The 21240-nt window shown below is 41.6% G+C and overlaps 1 protein-coding gene across 1 annotated transcript in view; it reads left to right on the top strand.

Annotated features, from left to right (window-relative positions):
• The window catches only part of CRTC3 (CREB regulated transcription coactivator 3), an 88816-nt gene that overhangs the window by 9029 nt on the left and 58547 nt on the right, over positions 1-21240 (top strand). Inside the window, exon 2 of the mRNA XM_036735882.1 lies at positions 1424-1534. Within this exon, the coding sequence (XP_036591777.1) occupies positions 1424-1534 (111 nt within the window). The remainder of the gene's footprint in view (positions 1-1423; positions 1535-21240) is intronic.

The following is a 21240-nucleotide window of genomic DNA, read 5'->3' as shown; positions in this document are numbered from 1 at the left end:
TAGTGTGCTTCACAGCTTGGTTATTGGCCCTGTGCTGTTTTTAACCAATTTTCAAGGAAATGGTGACGTTTTTATCTGTGATCTGGGTGAGAGCATGAATGACAAACATTGAATAGCTAAATGCTAAATACTAGTTAGGAGCTAGAAAGATCTCATTGGGTTGTATCTACAAAAGAAATTTATTAGAGACAAATGTACAGTGCTGCCCTTGGGTTCAGATAATCAGCTGCACAAGTATAAGACAGGGGAAGGGTGAACACCAGTTCAGAGTACTAGAACTACATTTGAAGGACTTAGGTTCAAATCCTTGCTTTGCCACTTGGTCAAGTCACATAACTTCTCTGGGCCTCAGCTTGAATTAGGTGACCTCCAAGGACCTCTCTCATTCTAGAACCTTGTTTCCTAAGTGAAAAAAAGATCCAGAGGCAGCTAGGTGATAGAGCATTGGAATTGGAATCAGGAAGACCTGCGTTGACATCCTGCCCCAGATACTTGGGGCAGATACACTATATGACCCTGGGTGAGTTACTGTAACATCTTTTGTGATCCTTAGGTTCCTTATCTTTAAAATGGGGATAATACATCACCTACCACCCAGGGTTGTTGTGAAAATCGATAATAGAATCCGTAAATATGAAAGTGCTTTATAAATGCCGGCTATTATTAGGCTCAGTATGAATAAAGAGGTAATAAGGCAGCCAAAGTAGCCAACACAACCTTAGGCCGGTTTAAGGGATCCCTACTGTCTGAACTGAGGGAAGCGGTAGCTTTGCTCTTCTCTGCCCTGAGCAGAACACTTCAGAAGCACAGGGTTAGGTTTTAAAGACCTCACTTTGAGTAGGTGCACCATATTCAGAGGGGGACAGCCAAGTTTGGGAAGGTACTTGATGCTGTGCCACATGAGGACTGACCAAAGGGGATATTTAGCTTGGAGAAGACTTGAGTCCAGATAACTGTCTTCAAGTATTGGAAGGATTGCCATAGGAAAGAGGGATTGGACTTATTCTGCTTGGGCCCAGAGGACACAATTCAGGAGAAATAGGTGGAAGCTACAGGGAAGCAGGTTTAGCTTTTCCTATAAAGACAAACATCTAGGCTCTTGAAAAATAGAATCAGCTGTCTGAAGAGACAGGGAGAGTTTCCAAGGTCTGGAGGTATTCCAGTGGAAGCTAGGTAAGCCCTTGGGAGGGATGTTGGCTGGGGAGTCCTGTTCAGCTACAGATTAAACTAGACCCGAAGTCCTTTTCAGTTTGGATTATGTGAGTCAGGCTTTGATCATCCTAACCTTGGGGTCCTCTTATAGCTCTGGAGGCCTTTAGGTGCATGCTTAATGAGTCCAGGGAATGATGGTCGGGCACTGCCTTTTTGTTTCTATCAGAACTTTGCTGTCCTCTCTGAATGTCTTTGAAATTTTTATTTCTAGGTTCAGTTTCAGAAGCTTCAGCAACTACGCCTCACACAGTCTCGAAATCAGTACCATGGAGGGTCATTACCCAATGTGAACCAGCTGCGCAACAGTGCAGCAGAATTTCAGGTAATTTCGCATATTTGTTGTCTTGAAATGGAATGGACTAACGATTTGGCTTGTTTTCTTTCGGCATTTTATAGATGAGATGGGAGTGGGGGTTGGGGGTTGGAGAACTAGTTCTGTGTAAGTTCCCTCCTCTGTGGAGAAAAATTGGTTGGCAGAATTCTCTGTTATGGGTCTTTGTGAAAAGAACTTTAGATAACACTATTTCCCAAATGCAGTAACTGAGGCACTGATAAGTACTTTTTCTATGCGCATGGAATGTTTAATATTTGATGATGCCAGTTAAGCGAAGTATAAAGTAGAATTGGTGTTTCAGCCAGTTCTGAATCTTGTTGCTCTGATTTATATTAGGGCCATTTAAAGTTTTATTTTAAAGCTAGGGGTAACTGGTGATCTTAGTTTCCTGAAGGGTGAGCCAGTTGCTATATTTGATATTACATTAGTACTGTATATGTGAGGCAAATAACTCGATTTGTTCTAATCCTTGTTCCTTTTAAAAGCACCTTGCCCTCATTTTTGTTGTGAAAGCTGTGTTTACTTGCTTACTGGTGTCAAGGAAAGGTTATCATTTTAGCACAACTTCATTTAGTGTATTTTTGACAGGGCTTATTAGGGACTCTTAAGTGAGCACGTAGTTGAGCACATAGTAGTTGGGTTAAATGCTCGGCTTATAAAGGCAAAAACTTCAAACAACCCCTCTTTTCAAAGACCTTTCTCCTGGGAGGATACAGCATATACACAGATAACTAAACATAACATCCCTTAAAGAGGGCAAGCACTCACGATTGGGGGTGTCTGGAAAGGATTTGAGGAGGAGGGGTGACAGCTGAGATGAGCCTTGAAGGAAGCGGAGTATTTTCACAGAAAGAGGTGATCTGGATCTCCATGCATGGGGGCTAAACTTTGGGAGGGCTTGGAGAGGAGACATGAAAAGCTGGGGTCAAGAGGAGATGTTTGCTCAGTGTGACAGGCACCTAGAGTTCATGAAGGGAGGAAGAAATGTTCAGGGGCAGTGTGCAGGAAGACAGGAGGTTGTCAGGGCTTGCATTTCTCCTGGAGGAGATCAAGCATCGCTGAAGAGCTTTGAACAGGGAGGTGAGAGGGTCACCTTCGTGGAAGGTTATCTGGGCAGCTGTGCAGTGGATAGATTGGAGAGGGAGTCCACCTAGGAGGCCATCGAGATGGCCCAGGTGAGAGAGAAGGTCCTGAAAAGAATAGTCAGAGAAATAGACAAGGGGGAGGGTGATAAGTCAGCAGTGTCCAAAGTGGCCGCGTTCAGAACAGATGAGGGCCGAGAAAAGGCCATTGGATAAGTGAAGAGATTGTTGGCGTGGTTGGAGGAAGCAGTCTCGTGCCTGTAGGATAAAATAGAAATGCCTTTGTTTGGGTTTTAAAGCTCTTCACAACCTGGCTCCAACCTAGCATTCAAGTGTCATTGTGTACTTGTCCCTTTCCCATACTCTTCAGTGCAGTCCAGCTGACCTTCTCTAGGCTTCTCACACGTGACGCTCCATCTTCCATCTTTGTGCTGCCCCACAGAGGCAGCTAGGTGGTCCAGTGGTTAGAGTGCCAGGCACTCTAGAGTCAAGAAGTCTCCTCTTTTTGAGTTCGAATCTGTCCTTAAATGTTTAGTAGCTGTGTAACCCTTAGCAAGTCACTTAACCCTGTTTGCCTCAGTTTTCTCATCTGTAAAATGATCCGACGAAGGAAACGGCCAAGCACTCCAGTATCTCTGCCAAGGAAACCTCAAATGGGATCACAGAGTCAGACAGGACTGAAACAGCTGAACAACAACAACCAGTCTTCTGGAATGTAATCTCTTCTCACCTCTCACTATGAGAGTCTTTCTCTTCTTTCAAGATACAGTTTATGCACTCCCTTCTACATACAGCCTTACATGATCCCCCAACTGCTAATGACCTCCCTCCCGAACTCCATTATAGTTATTCTTTTTATGTTAATTCTGTAGTGCTTGTTTCCTCTGTTCGAATGCATGTCCTTTGAAAGCAGAGATTGTTTCATCTTTGTTTTAACATCTCAGTGCCAGCACAGTGCTTGGCACAGAGCAGGTGCTAAATACATGTTTGTTGATTGACTTGTTGATAGAAGCGGTGCAATAGGAAGCCACATTTCAAGGGGTTGAGTAGTGAGCAAGGGGTGAGGAATAGTGAGCAGAGACAGTCTTTTCTAGGAATTTGGCTGTGAAAGGGAAAAGCACTATCAGACAATAAAGGGATGTTAGGGTCAAATGAAGGTTTTTTAAAGATTGAGGACATGCAGGCAGCGGGGAAGTAGCCAATAGGTGAGGAGAACTTGACAGGACAAGCTTCTCTGGAAGAAAGGGAAAGAGACTGGTATAATTTATTTACTTAACTGTGTAAAGGTTTTATCTCCCAGTAGAATATATGGTCCTTGAGGGCAGGAATGATTTTTCACTTTATCTTTGTGTCCCCAGAAACTAGAACAAAGTCTTGGTGGTGTTTGATGTTTTGAATTGGATTGACCTAAGGACCCTGGATTGGGTTGGAAGGTTTACCTCCTCAGGGACTGTAGCAAAGTAATCAAGAATGGGGGAGAGGGTGATGACATAGAGGGGATTGGAGGTATAGAATAGGGCTAATAAAAGGTGGCTCATAACAGATGATTTCAAATTCCATGATGAAGTAAGAAGCAGATTGTCTCCTGAGAGGAGAGGGGGGAGGTCATGAGGTAAGAGTTTTGAGGAGAGAAGAGGTTAGAAACAGCCACTGTGGGAAAATAAAAGCATCACTGTATAGTGGAAAAGGCCCAGTTAAGATTTGTAGTTGATTTGATCTTCACTTTGGAATTTACCTTCAGTCACATTCCTCAGCCTGAAAGGAAGAGCCAAAAAAGTTGGGTGGTAACAGGTTTGGGGTTTGGCAAGGTATGAGTGACAATAGGACAGAAGGGCCGAGTGATTCATAGTATGTAGTCATTCATGTTGGTTTACTTACACGTGAGGCTAGAAGTGGGTAGAGGGACTAAAGATAGCAGTGATGATCAGGGCTTCGGGAAGAAATGAGTCAGGCAGTGGGAGAGATGGAAGAAATTGTAGGTAATGATTAAAGAGAAGAATGTCAGAGTTTGGGATCATAGAAGCAGCACATTTGTGAGTGACATGACATCAGTCATAGGCCCATCCTTGTGGATCATAGACTTGATGATGGGAGCCAGGAGGTTGAGTCCTGTTTTCTACATTTGTTTCTCCTGTACTCTCTCGTTCTCACTCTGTGCCTTCCTGCTGCCCTTTGGCTGTCCATAGTCCAAGGCAAGCCTATTTCAGGCCTGCTTCAGAATTTTCTCTTCCTTCCCCTGCATCACAATTAATTCACTCAGTACAGCTCATTTCAGTCATGTCAATAAAAAGTAAAAGACTGGCTACCTCCTGTTTCTATATTAACATTATAGTTTTAAAAGCACTACCCTTAAAATGTCCCTGTGAGGTAGATACTGAAACCAGATGGTATTGTTCCCATTCCGGTACTATCCTCTTGGCTACTTTGGGCTCCCTGACACCCCAGGGCAAGTTTGTTTCATCTTTCTAGGCTTACTTAAAACTGCCTCCTTCCTCTCCGTGAGAGAGAGTGGTGGGGAAAGAATTGACTTGCCATCAGGAAGGCTTAGCAGAGGGGAGTCCACATAGTTTCTCTTGAGATTTTCTTGCTTTGTGACCACGTGCAAGTCACTGAACATTGAGCAAAAGTTTCTTCAACTGTAAAGTGGGGATAACAATACCTGTAACACTTGTCTTACCGGATTTTTGTGAGGTGTAGATGGGGTAATTATCCAAAATACTTTTCAAACTTTAAGATATATATGGATATCAGTTATGAAATCAAGTTTTAATTCCTCCTCTGTAGCTAATCTGAGTTGTGTCAATAAAAATAGAAAAGAAAATAGCTTACCTTTTTATATCACTTTACATTTTACAAATCCTTTTTCTTTTTAATACCCCAGTTATTGAAAGCTAAGTCTTATTATCCCCATTTTACAGATGAGAAATTTGAGTCTCAGAGAGATTCACTGACTTGTTCTTGAACCCAGGTCTTACTACTTTGAGTCCAGGGGCTCTTAACAACTCTACCACTGCTATTGAGTCAGTCAGTAAGCCTTTTTAAAGCATTTACTCTGTGCCACACATCCCCTGTGTTCAGTTTAATTCAATTAGCATTTGCTAAGTGCTGACTCTATGCAAGGTATTGTGCAAAGTAATACCTGACAAAGCTGATAGACTGGAGTTAGGCCATCCGTGTTTGTGGATTTTTTTGAAGAGCTCATTAAAGAGTGGTGCACTGGGGCTTGATGCAGTTGATAAAAAAAAATAATTTGCAAGCAAAAGCATTTTTGTATCCCTTAGATGCTACCTTCTAAGTGGTAGTCCACCCTAGCGAATGGAAGGGAGAGGAAAGTTTGTGTGGCTTTCCAGGGCCCTTTCCTGATTGAAGGGGAGAGGTACCTGAGGCCCAGGCTCACTTGGTCCAATTGGGGGTCCCTCAGAGAAGAGAAACCACCATGAGTCAGTCATGGCAGGCATTAAGTATTTATTCAGCACTTTCTATGTGCCAGGTACCACGTTAAGCACAGGGGATAAAATACAAGCAAAAAGAAAGACAGTCATGGCAAAGACAGTACGTCAAAAGGGAGCTGAAAAGGGGCCTAGGAGGGAGAAGGAGGTACCTGGCCAGGATTGTGGTGGCTAAGAGGGATGGCTGGTCCTCAGAATGGAGGTTCTGGGAAGAATGGAGAAAGGGCCACAGGAGCAAGAGTTAGGTGCCAGTTGTGCCCTGTTGGCCAACTTGGACTGCAGGCCAGAGAAGTGACTTCAGATCCCAGAAGCCCTGGGCCCCACTGGTTACAAGGGAGGGTGTGGGAGAAATGTGATATCATCATCACCTAACATTTATTTTGTATTTTGTATTTTGTAAAAGTGGTTTCCTCACAGTAGTACCATGAAATAGATAATGCAGGTATTATGCCCATTTTATAGGTGAGCAGACATTGTGAGAGGTTGAGTGAGGTGAGTGTTGGACTCAGGTCTCCTGACTCAAGTCTAACTGCCTCTGGTGTCCTGGCAGGAGTGCCTGGCTCATTAGCATCTGTGGGATTTTGGGCAAATTGTTTAATCTCTCCAAGCCTCCGTTTCTGCATCAGTTAAATGATCATAGTACCTGCACTACCCACTTCCCAGGGCAGTTGTAAGGAAAGTGCCTTGTGAATCTTAAATTGGTAAATTAATCATTGTAATAACCTTGAAGCAGCTTCTTGCCTTGTATTTTCTTACGTCCCCAAGCAAATCTTGAAACATTCTCAGAATCCCTGCTCTTGGACCTTCTTATTCCCCTACCTCTCAAGGGCCTGTCCCATCCTCTTCTTTCCCCCCTGCCTTCTTTCTACATACAAATATATCTGAGTACCTGGTTTATACAAAATAGTAGAGGAATTCAAAGAGGAAAAAGACATGACCCTTGCCCTCAGGGTTGGGTATTTGCTCTAGGGGTCTTGGCTTAGAGGTGATTTCCTAAAGATCTAATATAGGCAAAACTATCTGGGAGGCCCTACCACATCCCAGCAATTTGGGCTTTTAAGATCGATTTCTTCCCCAGTCTACTAGGAGAACTTTCTGCTCACAACTAAAAAAAAAATGAGAGGCAGCACTGTGCCCCAAGTCCACAGGAGCCAGCTGTGCGTGATGCTCCCTCTGCTGGCCCTACAGTGGCAGCCTTTTGTCCACATGCAATTTCCTTACCTTCATGGAAAGTAGGTATCAAACTGAGATTCAGTTGAATTAATTTATGGTCATTAATCACTTCCTGTATGCAAGTTATTGTACTGGGTGCTAAGATCAACACAGAGTTTATTTAGGATAACATCTCTGACCCCATGGGATTTGCAGTCAAATAGATGCAAGCAAAAGGATCCTTTTGCGCTTATATATGATGAGAGATGAGTCACATTTACAAATCAACTCATAGTATGGACTTTTTTCCTCAGTTGATTTCCACCAACGTTGGTCTTATCCATTTTGTGTTTGTTATTGTTAATAATTACATTGTTACACATTGTTACAATGTTACAAATTGCTAACAGTATTCCATTTCAGAGGGTGACATTTTCTGATCTCGTCCCCAAATTTGGTAGCTCTGTATAGACCCTTTTGTATTATCCACATAGACAGACATTGGAAAAGTTTCTTTGTTGACTGGACTTTAGCCTCAGACTTTCTGCAGCATATCTGAAATTATAGGATCTTAGAGTTAAAGGTAGAAGGGACCCTGGAGGTCATCTAATCTAACTTTCTCCCCATAAAGATGAGGAAACTGAAGCCCAGAGTGACTTACTCCGAATCACACAGCTGATTGTGCAACTACATAAAATCATGTCTGCTACCCGGAGTTCTCTTCTCCTGAAAGAAATGGTTGGCAACTCCTGAAGGTTAGACAGCTCATTGTTCTTTAAGGTGCAGTTTATAAAAAATGGGAGCGGTGACCAAGAATATAGTTCTGTCAAGTTTAAAATACAAATTTGAGCAGTGCTGTTTGATTTCACTGTTTTAATCCCTTATTTCAGGAAAGTTTGAGCTTTGTCATTCAATGCAATTGGAGGATTCTGCTGTCCTAATGATAGAGGGTAGAAAAAGAACTGCTAAGAGTATTTGAAGAGAAATACTCTTAGGGGCTAGGACACAGTATATGATTTTTATACTAGTAAAAGCATTAGAGTATATGTACTTATACATATAAGCATGTATATATATGTATTTACATATATGCACGTGTGTGTGCATCTTCCCATTCCCCCCATAATTGTGACAAGCTGTTGTTCCTATTGATTACCAAAGTTGTAGTTATCAAAACCTACACTACTGTTCCCACCCTGTCCTGAAGAGGCACCATTTGTTTAGATAATCAGTAAGCATTTATTAAGGACTTGCTGTGTGCCAAGCACTGTAATTAGAAGTGTTCCCAGGAAATAATATTAATAACTCATCTGTGTCTAGTACTTACAGTTTACAAATGCTTTCCTCACAGCAGCCCTGTAAAGTGTGTAGTGCAAACATTGATGAAACTGAGGCTTAGATCTCAAGTGACAAAGACTTGGGTTATTTGGTAATTCATTTTACTCCTTGTCAATATTGACTGAGCACCTGTGCTGTGTAAAGCGCTGGGGAGAAGGATGATGAAAAAATAGATAAGTGGTACCTGCCTGTGAGGAGTCTAGTTCCTCATTGGGGAGATAACACGTACACACATGTAATTTAGCAGAAGATATAGTAAAACATTTATTTAAAGATTGTGACCCAGTTCTTGATAATTGGAGATATAAGATGAAGTAATCTTGGCAGACTTTCTAAGACTACAGACCCAATATACATTGGCAAACTGTGGATTAGGAGCGTTAAAGTAGCCTTCATATGCTCCTCTTTTATTTTTCCTAGTCCACTTACTACTTGATATGGCTAAGAAGTTTAGGATCTACTAGAACACTCAGATGTGCTTCTTAGCTAAGTGGATTTTGCCCTTAACAGCAGTTAACCTACCAAAAATAGAATATGGCTAGCAAGTAGGTTCCTTTCTCCAGCTTCATTTTGGTATTACCATAATGATCCTGACTGAGCTGGAAGATCTAGGCAAATTATGCCAAGTGTTAAGGTTGGACTTGAATTGTTTAATCGTTGTGTGGATAATTGGCATGAGTCTTAATGAGACTTGATACTAATGAAAGGAATTTGGGACTATGGATGCAGGTGGTATATTAGCTTCCCTGATTTACTGATCCTCAGTAATATGTTAATCTAATATTTCTAGATAAGCCTATTTTTTATTGTGCCAATAAAAGTAGTTAAATTCTACTTACAGTTTAAAGAACAGATCTTTTTGTCTGGATCTCAGGGGATGGTTAACAATGTCAGAAGCTACAGTGCTGAAGAAGGATGAGGACTGAGAAAAGGTCATTGGATTTAGCAGTAAAGTTTTTGGTGGTAACCTTGGAGAGAGCATTTATTAGGAGTCTGATCACAAAGAAAGGAGGAGTGAGAAATGAATTAAGCTTTTTCTAGGAGTTAGATTATGAACAGGAAGAGTGCTGTAGTACAGTAGGTTGAGGATTATGGTAGGCTAAGCATTTCCTTCTTTTCTTTATTATTGTAATATTTTTAGCTTTAAAAAAATCCTTCATTTCTTTTGAGCGTCACAACCCTTAGAAGGAGTTGCTTTAGATATTATTACCCCCATTTTACAAATGTGAAACTGAGACTGATGAAGGATCTTTAGACTTGCCCAAGGTCACAAAGCTGGGAAATGTTAGAGGCTTCCTGACTCTAAGATCTTGTAATCTCTCCGTTATACCATGCTGCCTCCCACTTCTATCCTTGGAGAGAATATACCAAAATTAAATTTAACTTTTTGTGGGGGGATGACTCAGTGTCATCATTTTGAAAATTAGTTCTTATGCTGTAATATAAATAATATGGTACATAATAAATAATATGGGACATAGAATTTAGTCTGTCACCATACTACAAAATGCCCATTTTAATATATTGGTTGAAAAGTACGATATAACATGCTAAAAGCCTTAGAGATCATTAAGATAGGTGACTCCTAACTTTTATCCTTTCCCTCCAAATCCACATCACGTAGTAGATGTAATCTTTACCTTCAGAAGCTGAAGTATTGAGATTGACAGTTTTTCTCTTAGGGCTGTCTCTTGTCTCTGTCAAATTCTTGCAGTTTTTTGTTGTTATAAAGTCATTTTTTAGTTGGTGACCCAATTTGGGGTTTTCTTGACAGAGATACTGGAATGGTTTGTCATTTCCTTCTCCACATCATTTTACAGATGAGGAAACTGAGGCAAAGTTATTAAGTGACTTGTCCAGGGTCACACAACAAGTAATTGTCTGAGGCTGGATTTGAACTCAGGTCTTCCTGACTCCAGGCCAGTGCTCTATCCACTGCGCCACCTAAGTATCTTCTTCTTCCAGTTAACCAAACATTTATCAAGTGCCTCCTATATGAAGAGCAGGTTCACTCCATATGTCTTTATTGCCCAGTCCAAATTCTTATTTCAGCCTTCCACCAGCCTAGGTCCTTCTCCTTTTTTCAGCTAGTTCACATCTCAGTTTACAGACTCCATCTACATCTTAACCCCTGTATTCTTTGAAACTTCAGTATATGAATCACTTTTCCCTCAAACACTCTTGGCTCTCAGCCACATGTTCCCCTGGATCTGACTGTCATTCATGACAGTCTCATTTCCGTGAATCGGAATTCTGGAATTTCTTTTTAACCACAACTTTCTATTGTCCCATTTTTTCTTGTCTCTCACACCCCTTAAAACCTATTCTTCAGCTTTACCGTGATCTCTGGTCCCTCTGCCGCTCCCTGTTTACCTATTCCATCACCCCTGCTCTGACCTCCTTCCTCTCCCTTTAAAGTCTTGACTATATGGTTGACCAATTTATCAATATAACACCAGCTGCCCTTGACTTCTTGTCTCTTTGTCCTGTCACTAGTCTTGCCAGACCCCAACTTTATATATCATCCTCACTATATACTTTGCTCCTACTCATGTGCTACTGGATGCTGCTAGAAAGAGTCATGCAGCTGGGCCAACTGGACTTATTTCTGATTTGTAATCCTATCTCACCTGGGCCCTCACTGCTACTCAGCAATTCTTTTATTTGCTGATTGTTTATCACCATCTCTGTAGTAGCTGTTCCAAACATTCTCCAACCTCTTCAGACCTCATACTGCCTCCTTCTCAGCAGAAAACCTGTCTATTACTTTACAAAGAGAATAGCTTTCTTTCTCTCCACTCCTTGGAATCCCTCTTTACCATACCTCCTTTTCACTTCCTTTGCTCCAGGGTCTGATGAACAGGTGGCCTTTCTTGTGAATGCCAAATCCTTCATTGGTATGTTTAGTACCATGCCCTTTCATCTCTTCTGGGAGCTTACCCCTCAATATTTCCTTCATTTTTCATTTTTAATTTCTCTCTATCTTCTTTACAACTACCTGCAAATATGCTAGAGCAGGGCTCTCCAACCTTATGTTTTTATTGAAACAACAAACAATATATTTTGATTTGCCATTTTAGTGGAGGCTCTGTGGTAGCCCAGCTTTGTTTACTAAAGCATTTATGTAAATTTCTATGCTTGTAGGTGGGCCGCATAAATTGGACTGCCGCATTTTGGACAGCCCTGTGCTAGGGTGTCCTTATTCTTTTAAAAAAAAATCCAAAACCTTCATTTGATACTACCATCCCTTCAAGTTAGCTTCCTTTATCTCCTTTCCTTTCCCCAGCCAAAAATGCTAGAAAGGATCATTTATGCTCACTTTATCCATTTCTCCCCCACCCCCAATCTCATCCTACATTTTTCAGACTCTTGCAATCTGTCTTCAACTGTACTGTTCCTTTGAAAGTGATCTTTCTGGCGTTGCCAACTATTTCTTCACTGCTAAGTCAGTAGTCTTTTCTGTAGCTTTTGACTTTCTTCCTCCTGGACACTCTTTCTTTCTCAGCTTTTATGTCAGTTTTCTCTTTGTTCCCTTTCTATGTGTCTCCTTTGCTAAATCATCAATTTCTTCTGGACCACTAAGTGTGGGCATCTTTAAGTCTCTGATCAGGGCCCTTTTTCCTCTGTATACATTCTTCCTTGGTAATCTCATCACCTTCCCTGGGCACATATCCCTTCTGGGGATATAATTGGCAAATCTAAATTTGGAAATACAATCTTAATCTTTCTTTTGGCTTCTATTCCAGTATTACAGATTATATGCCTGTTCCATCAGACATAGAACTATATTCTCTTAAACTAGCAACAGTTGTCAGTTTTTTTCTAAGTTCAGAGACCACAGGTTAAGAACCTCTCCTCTAAACCCATTCGCTACAAACTATCCTTTGTTTCTTCAGTGCCGCCATGTTGAATGTCACCCAGGTTCACTGTCTTGGAGTCATCTTTGACTCTCCTCTCTTCCTCATGGTCTATATTCAGTAATTTCCCATTTTAACTTTCACAGAATGTCTAGCAAAGTTTCCTTCTCTCTACTCCTAGAATAGAACATAATAGATTTAAGAGGAGTGAGGCAGGAGAGAAGGTTGTAGTCAGAGAGAAATTTGGGAGTTCAGATCATAGAAATGTTAGGAGCAATGGTCAGATCCAAGGAATATGTAGCCTCTCTCTCCTAGTTCAAGCCCTGCTGATCACCTACTTGGCTATTGAAATAGCCTCCTAATTGATCTTGCTCCCAGTCTCATCCTTCTACGATCCGTACTTTTCACAGCTGCCAAATTGATATTTCTAAAACAGGTCCTATAACACCCCTTCTCAAAAATCTTTAGTCGCTCCCTTTTACCTTTAGGAAAAGGTATAAAATCTCCAGCCTAGCTTTAAACATTTTTTCTTTAATTATGAATGTAATAACCATTAACAAACATGAACATGTCACTAAGCAAAGAACAGAAAACAGGATTGTATATGAAAATAGTGAATCTATTACACAAACTTGTTTTTTCACGTTTATTAAATTTAACATGATAGTGGTAGATCGGGTGCCGGGCCTGAAGTCAGGAAGACTCATCTTCCTGAGTTCAAATCTGGCCTCAGACACTTACTAGCTTTGTGACTCAGGGCAAGTCACTTAACCTTGTTGGCCTCAGTTTCCTCATCTGTAAAATGAGCTGGAGAAGAAAATGGCAAACTACGCCAGTATCTTTGCCAAGAAAACACCAAAATGGGGTCACGAAGAATCAGACATGACTGAAACGACTGAACGACAACTAACACTAACTACCCTGCTTGCCTGTTTCCACTTCTGAACTTCCTGCTGTTCCTTTCTTTTTCTTCTTCATGTTTTGTTGACATACTTTGTTTTTTACTTTTTTTTTTAAAATGACTGTCACTTTTGTCTCCTCCCCTAACCCCCATAAAAACCCTGCACAAGTAACAAGTATAGTTAAGCAAATAAATTCACATGGACAGTGTCTGGAAACTGATATCTACTTTTGAACTTCTAGTCCATCACTTCTTTGCAAGGAGTAGGAGGCACACTTCCTCTTCAGGCTTCAGGAGTTATAAATGGTCATTATATTTACCAGAAGTCTTAGTCTTTCAAAAATATTTTCCCTCATGTTGTCATAGTCATTGTATACATTGTTCTCCTGGTTCTGTTCACCTTACTTTGTTTCAGAGCATACAGATTTTCCCAGGTTTCTCAGAATCTTTCCTCTTTGTCATTTCTTAAGGAACAATATTTCATTATATTGATTTACAATAATTTGTTCAGCCATTCCCCAATTGAAGTGCACCACTTTGTTTACAATTCTTAGCTAAAACCAAAAAGTGCTGCTGTGAATATTTTTGTACATGTGGATCCTTTCTGTCTTTTACTTTGGAGCAAGTGTTTTATTAGTGGTGTTGTAGGGTTACAGCAGGTTGGCATTTAAAGCCCTCTGTGTTCTGGCTTCTACCTAATTCTCCAGCTTTATATCATACTATTTCGTTTTATACACACTCTGATCCAGTCAGATTAGCCTATGAGATATTTCGTGTACCTAACATTTTATCTTCCAACTCTCTCTGCCTTTGGACAGGGAGTTCTACCTTATTTAGGATGTACTTCCTACTCCCCCTTACCTCCTAGAACTTCGAGCACCCCTCCTCTTGGAGTTGAGAATATCTCCTTCCTTCTCAGCTCAAATGTCACTCCTATGTGAAGCCTTCCTCATTTTTCCCACCACAACAGTTTTTTAGCATTTTCTGCCTTTTTGGGGGTAACAGTATGCCTAATGCCCCTAGAAATATTTTTCATTTTTACTTAACTGTGTACATGTTTCTCTCCTTAAGTCCTCTTTTCCTTTGAGGTTCATGCATTTCATATCGACTACCCGATCAAATCCTGTTAGCTATTGTCTATGGACCCTTATATCATTCTCCTGCATTCTTCAATAAGTTTGGTACCTATTTTTCTCTCTTTACCAACTTCCGCCCTCCTACTAGGGGACTTCAACAGAGATTTTGATCCTTCCTCTGACACACTAACCACTCATTTCCTCAACCTACTCACTTCTCATTACCTACTCTTCCACTTCACCTCAGCCACATACAAATATGGCCATAGCCAAGATCTTGCCATTCAAGAATTCTGTAATACCCTTATCTGACCATAATCTACTGACTTTTCATCTCTCCCTCTGCCTTCCCTTAAAAAACTCTTCATCTGCACCATGACTTCCAGTCCTTTGAACCCTCTACTCTTTCTCTCTCCCTCAGGCTCTTTCCCTTGAACTGGCTTCTCTCTCTCTCTCTCTCTCTTCATCCTGACCCTTTGGTGAACTAATTCAACTCTATTCTGTCATCTTCTCTTGAATTTCTAATCCTGATTATGCCAAGCCAAGACTTAGCCTTGGATCACTCCAACCATTTGCCACTTTATCTCCCCTGCATGTGCTGCTAAATGAAGATGGAGAAAATCATGCAACCATTCTTACTGGGTCCACTACAGATTTATGTTACCTAGCCTCCACTGGGCCCTCATTGCTGCTGGGCAGACCTACTATACCTCCCTTATCAACTCATTATCCTATTCTCTACTATGGCTTTTCCCAAACATTTTATCCTCCTCAGACCTCCTCTGAGCTGAGAACCTTGCCTTATATTTCACAGAAAAAATTGAAGCCATTCACCATGAGCTCTCTCTTCCTCACCTCTTGTCATTCAGATGTCTTCTGCCCCTATCTCCTTCTTCATCCCTGTTCACATGATAAAGTGGGCTTATTCTTTACCAAGGCTAACCCCACTACTTGTTCAGGTGATCCCATTCTATCCTATCTCCTCCAACAGATTGCCCTCCCCCCCAACCCAGTCATTCCCACTCTGATTTATTTTTAATCTTTCCCTATTTGCTCACTTATGACTGCCTACAAACATGCTTTTGTCTCCCTCATCTTGAAAAAATTCTCACTTGATCCTTTTTCCATCCCCTGCTATCATCCTATATCTCTTCTACCCTTTGTAGCTAAATTTGAAAAGACTGTCTCCAGTTAGGTGCATCTACTTTCTCTCCTCTCACTCTCTTCTTAACCCCTTACAGTCTGGCTTCTGACCTTATCATTCCGTTAACTACTTTCTTCAAAGTTATTAATGATCTCAGTTGCTGAATCCAATGACTTTTTCTCAATTCTCATTCTCTTTGGCCTCTCTGTGACTTTTGATGCAGTTGATTACTCTCTCTTCTTTGATATTCTCGTCTCTCTAGGTTTCTTCTGGTCCTGATCTCTCCTGGTTCTCCGCTTACGATGACCTCACTTGTCTCCTTTGCTCTGTCTCTTCTAGATCACTCACTGTAGGTGTCCCACAGAGTTCTGTTCTGGGTCCTGGGTCCTCTTCTCTGCTCCCTCTATAATACTTCACTTGGTGACCTCATCAGCCTCCATAGATTTAATCACCATCTCTATGCTGATGATTCTTAAATCTACTACCTCTCATGCCCTGACCTCTCTGCTGACCTCCAATCTCACATCTCCAACTGCCTATCAGATATTTTGAACTGGATGTGCAGTAGACATCTTAAACTCAGCATGTCCAAAACCAAACTTATCATCTTTCCCCTTAAACTATAACCCCTCCTACTTTTCCTTTTGTTATAGAGGGCAACAACATCATCCTCCCATCCCTCAGGCTTGCAACTTAGGAGTCCTCTTGGACTCCTCTATCTCTCACCTTCCTCTGCCCCCCATCCAAGCTGTTGCCAAGGTCTGCCAATTTCAGCTCTGCAACATTTCTTGAATACACCCCCTCCTTTCCTCTGATATTGCAACTAGTGTGGTGCAGACCCTCCTCACCTCACACCCTGAACTATTACAGTAGTCTGCTGAGGGGTCTGCCTGACTCAAATCTCTCCCTGCTCCAGTCCATCCTACATTTAGCCACTAAAGCGTGTACACACACCCCCTTTTTACTCCTTTCTCCCTGCTGTGTGCTTTTCAGCCTAGTGACACTGGCCTGTTGGTTGTTCCATGAATGAGATGTGGCCTAGTGCTGTGAGGAGTCTAAAGGGCTAAAGTTTCATATGAGCTGAGGCTGATGAGGAAAGGCAAGGATGACAAAAAGAATTTGTAAAACTATGTTGAGGCGCTAAAAGAGATTTGAGAGGGTGTCTCCTTTCTTTGAAGGGCTTGGGGATCTTTTAATATATTTGGTTAGTTTTCCTGAAAGGTTTTTTTAAAAATCCTTCTTTTTTTGTTCTTTGTTCTAAGGGATTTCTCTCTGGGAGGGAGAGGGAAGAGGAATACACTGGGAAATGTAGGTAATGTAAAAACAAAAGATGTCAACAAAATTTATTTTAACAAACTGTATTGGGGAAAAGAAAAGAATCACAGAAGGGTTAAGACTCTTGTGGGGGGTTGGTGGTATGATGATAACTAACAATAAAGATAAGGCTGATCTATATAGGATTGCTATCTCTGGCAAGGAGAATGCCCTTTGACTTGGAAAAGGACAGGATACAAATGAGTTATATAGAGTTGATTCCCAAGATAAATCAGAAAGTAGTAAAATAGCATTCAGGTCATCTGGTCCAGATGAACTACATCAAACTTGGGTATACCAAAAGAAGGTATTGTTTCTGGGTAATGTCGTAAGATCATAGGATCGTAGACTTGGAGCTGGACAGATCTTAGAGGCCATCAAGTCCAGCCCCCTTATTTAATAGATGAAACAGGCACAAAGACTCAGTCAAGTGACTGGACCAGGGTCACAGAGTTGGTATCTAAAGCAGAATTCAAACTCAGCAATTCTTAACTGTCCAAGTTCAACAGTTGATCTGCCACTCTTTCTTTATCTACTATGGAGAGTGGAAGAGGTGCTTCGGGATGGGAGATGGGAAAATATGGTTTGGTGTAAAAGGGTGGGATTAGCCAGTGAGCTTGATTTCTTGTCAAAATTCTAAAAACATACTAAGGAGCTGATTACTCAACAGAAGAGGAAGTGGTAATCACAAAGAGCCAGCATGGCTTTGTCAAAATAAAGGAATTAGGATAACTTCATTTCCTTTTTTAGCATGATTTTGCTATACTGGTAAATCAGGGAGTCCTATAGATCCAGTTTGCCTAGTTTAGCAAAGCATTTTTTTATAGTCTCTCATGCTTCTTGTAGGAAAAGATGGAGAAATATGGGCTAGACAGTCAATAAAGTTAGGCAAATTCAGAACTTCTTGGAAGACTTGCCCCAGAGAATAGTCAGTGATTCCGCATCTACTTGGAAGGAGATCTTCAGAAGGAGGGCACGCTCCAGGGATCTATCTGATTGGCCCTGGGCTGTTTCACATTTTTAAACACTGACCTGGCTAAAGGTTCAGGTTGCATGCTCATCACATTTGTAGATGAGACAAAGCTGGTGGAGGTTGTTGATGTATTATGTGATGGAGTCCAAAAAGATTTTAACAGGCTAGACATTGGGCTCAATCTGATAAGATGACATTTTACGAGAATAAATGTAAAGTTTTACACTTAGTTTCAGTAAATGAGTATCACAAGTATAAAATAGAGCAGTCATGATTAGATAGTTATTTGTTTGGGAAAAGGTCTATTTAATTTAAGCAGCATTATGATATAGGAATAGAGTAGTTATTGTGATCTTGAGCTACATTAGAGGGTCATAGCAGAAATAAAGAGGTACTTACCAGTCCTATGTTACTTTGCCTGGGTTAGACCCTAAAGTGTTATTTTTAGTTCTGGGCCTATTCTTTTAGAAAGGCTGTTGATTAAGAGCCTCCAGAAAAGGACAGCCAGCATGGTAAGGGGCCACATGTCACATGGGGATCTACTAAAGGAACTGAATGTGTTTGGCCTATAGAAAAGAAGCCTTGGACCTTGGATGTCTTTATGTATTTAAAGGGCTGCCATTCAGCAGAAGAGAAGCTTCTTCCGTCCTTCCTACCTTTCCATGCTTAAGAGACATCACTACCATTCACAGCCTCTAAGAGCCTGCCAGTACTGGCTGTCTTACCGTTCTTCACATGTGATGTTACATTTGCCATTGCACATTCACTTCTGCTTATTTGAATCCGGAGGTTCTTTTAAAGTTCCCATCAATGTTTCTTCCTGTATGAAACCTTTCCTGATTGGCTCTCTCCAGCTGATAATGTTTCCACTCCCCCATCCTCACTGATCTTATAGGTGTATGTGTGATCTCCTCAGTAGAATATAAGCTTACAAACATGATCTCCTTTGATCCTTACAGCAACCCTGGGAGGGTGGGCGGGGAGCAGGGCTGCTGTTATTATCCCCATTTTACAGATGAGGTAACTGAGGCTGACAGGTTAAGTGACATGCCTAGAGTTACACAGCTAATGAATGTCTGAGGCTGGATTTCAGGGTCCAGTGCCATATACCCTAGGCTACCTGCTGCCTCAGTGGACTGAGAGTTGAAGTGTGAAAGTTGCCGTCCCTTTCTTAAGCATTTGTGGCAGACTGCTTCTGCTCCAGACATGCCCCCTCCTTTTTGTTCTTTTTTCTGGAAACTTTCGAGCCCTCTGCTTGCACAAGCTGGTACTTGCCTGCTATTTCTCAGCATTTCCCTACTTATAATATTAGAGATGGGCATCAGTTAGATATTCCTGAGCAAAAGAAACCCATGACCCCTGTGTGAAGGAGGTGAGGAATTATTAGGTGGCTGCTTGCATTATCATGTCCTCCTTTCCCTGGAGACCATTGCAGCCAGTATTCTGGTGAGCACCTTGAGCCCCTCTGCTTCTTCCTTTGAGTATCTCAAGTTAAGCTTCAAGCCTACCTATGTGTGAATTAAAATATGATGTCATATTTTAAGGTCTCTAACCTAGCTGACTCTTTTGTGAAGACTTAACCTCAAGTCCCCAGAATACTGTCATGTACTTGGACAGTTCAGAAAATTTCTTAGGGAACAATTATAATTGCTGATCATAATGAATTTCTAGGCTTTTTTTTGAAAATAGGAATAAAGGGGAATGAACAATTGTGAGAGAAATTGTAAAAGCAAAATCATTAGGACTTGGTGAACGATTGGATTTAGGCAATGAGGAGAGAGAGATAAAGACAACTTCAGGGTTACTAATGTAGGGCGCCGAGCAAATGAAAGTGCCATGGACAGAAATAGATCAGAAGGAAGAGTAGTTTTGGGGCAGGGGCAGGTGGCAGACTTGGATCTGGGCATGTTAAACTTGAGATGCTGTTGGGGCATCATTATCATCTTCATCATAATGATAGCGGCTAACATTTATATAGCACTTACTATATATCAGGCACTGTGCTATAAATGCTTGTAATTACAATCTCATTTGATCCTCACAACAACCCTGGGAGGTGGATTCTGTTATTCCCATTTTACAGGTGAAGAAACTGAGACAAACAGGTTAAGTGCCTTCCTCAGGGTTACATAGCTATTAAGTATCTGAGGCTGGATTTGAATTAATATCTTCCTGGCTGCAGGCCCAGTGCTCTATCCACTGGACTACCTAGCTTCCCTATCAAAGTGGAAGTGTTTTATAGGCAGTTAGAGGTGAGGATCCGAATTCAGAACAAAAGTTGGAACTAGAGATACAGATTTGAGTTATCTCTATAGTGGTGGTGGTGGAAACCATGAGAGTACCTGAAATTGTTAAGGAAGTCATTGTAGAGAGAGAAGAGGACCAAGGAGAAACTCTTGGGGAACAGTTCCCCACATAAAAAGACCAACAGAGGAGTCCATGGAGGAGATAGGAATGCTTAGAGAGATGGGAAAACCATAAGTGTGTGATATCTTTGAAGCCAGGGAAGGAGGGGTTGACTAGCAGAAGGGCCTGGTCAGTAAGTGTCAGCAGAGAGATTAGGCAGAATAATGATTGAAAAAGGTTGTGGGATCTAGTCATTAGGGGGCCATTCAAGACCTTAGGGAGCAGTTTTTAGTAGTTTATTCATAACTTGTGTGAGAGCAATTTCTATGTAGTGGCAAAGGCAGAAGCCTTCCAGATTGGAAGGGGTGGAGTTGAGGAGAGAATGAGTAATGAAGAAGGGGAGGCATCTGGTATTGAAAACTTTTCAAGAAGTTTAATAATGAAAAGATTGAGAAAACAAAAATGGAAAACAGTATCTGAGAGTTGGGTTTAAGGTTTGGTCTTTAAGGAGAGAGAGAGAGAGAGAGAGAGAGGGAGGGAGAGAGAGAGAGGGAGGGAGGGAGGGAAAGAGAGAGGGTGGGGGAGGGGGGAAAGCTTGAGAGCTGGGGGGGGGTGGGGGGGAGGGAGGGAGGGAAGGAGGGGAAGGAAGAAAGGAAGGAATCAAGGAAGGAAGGAAGGAATCTGGAGCTCATAGATTGCACCACAATAGGTCCCTTTCCAAGCACCACTTAATGGCTATATTTTGGGCCCTCCTGGCTCAGAGTGAATGTCAGTGGTAACTGTTTCTCTTTTCTCTAGCTACCCTGAGGGTCTTCCCTGCCCAGTTTGATTTTTTTTTTTTTTAATTAAAGGGGCCATCCCTTTCCTCACTTCTTTAAGAGGCCTATTCACTGGATGGTAATCTCATTCAAATTGAAAACCTGAAAAGGCCTTAGCCTAAAAGGGCCAGGGTCTGCCAATGCATCCATCTCCAGTTGTCCTGATGAATATCTGGCCACTGGCCCCAGATGGCTCTGGAGGAGAAAGTGAGGCTGGTGACTTTGCACAGCCCTACCTCACTCA

Source organism: Trichosurus vulpecula, chromosome 8 (genome assembly GCF_011100635.1).
Source record: "Trichosurus vulpecula isolate mTriVul1 chromosome 8, mTriVul1.pri, whole genome shotgun sequence".
NCBI classification, from domain to species: Eukaryota; Metazoa; Chordata; class Mammalia; order Diprotodontia; family Phalangeridae; genus Trichosurus; species Trichosurus vulpecula.
Note: the sequence above shows the minus strand (reverse complement) of the source record. Positions and strands in the feature narration are given on the sequence as shown.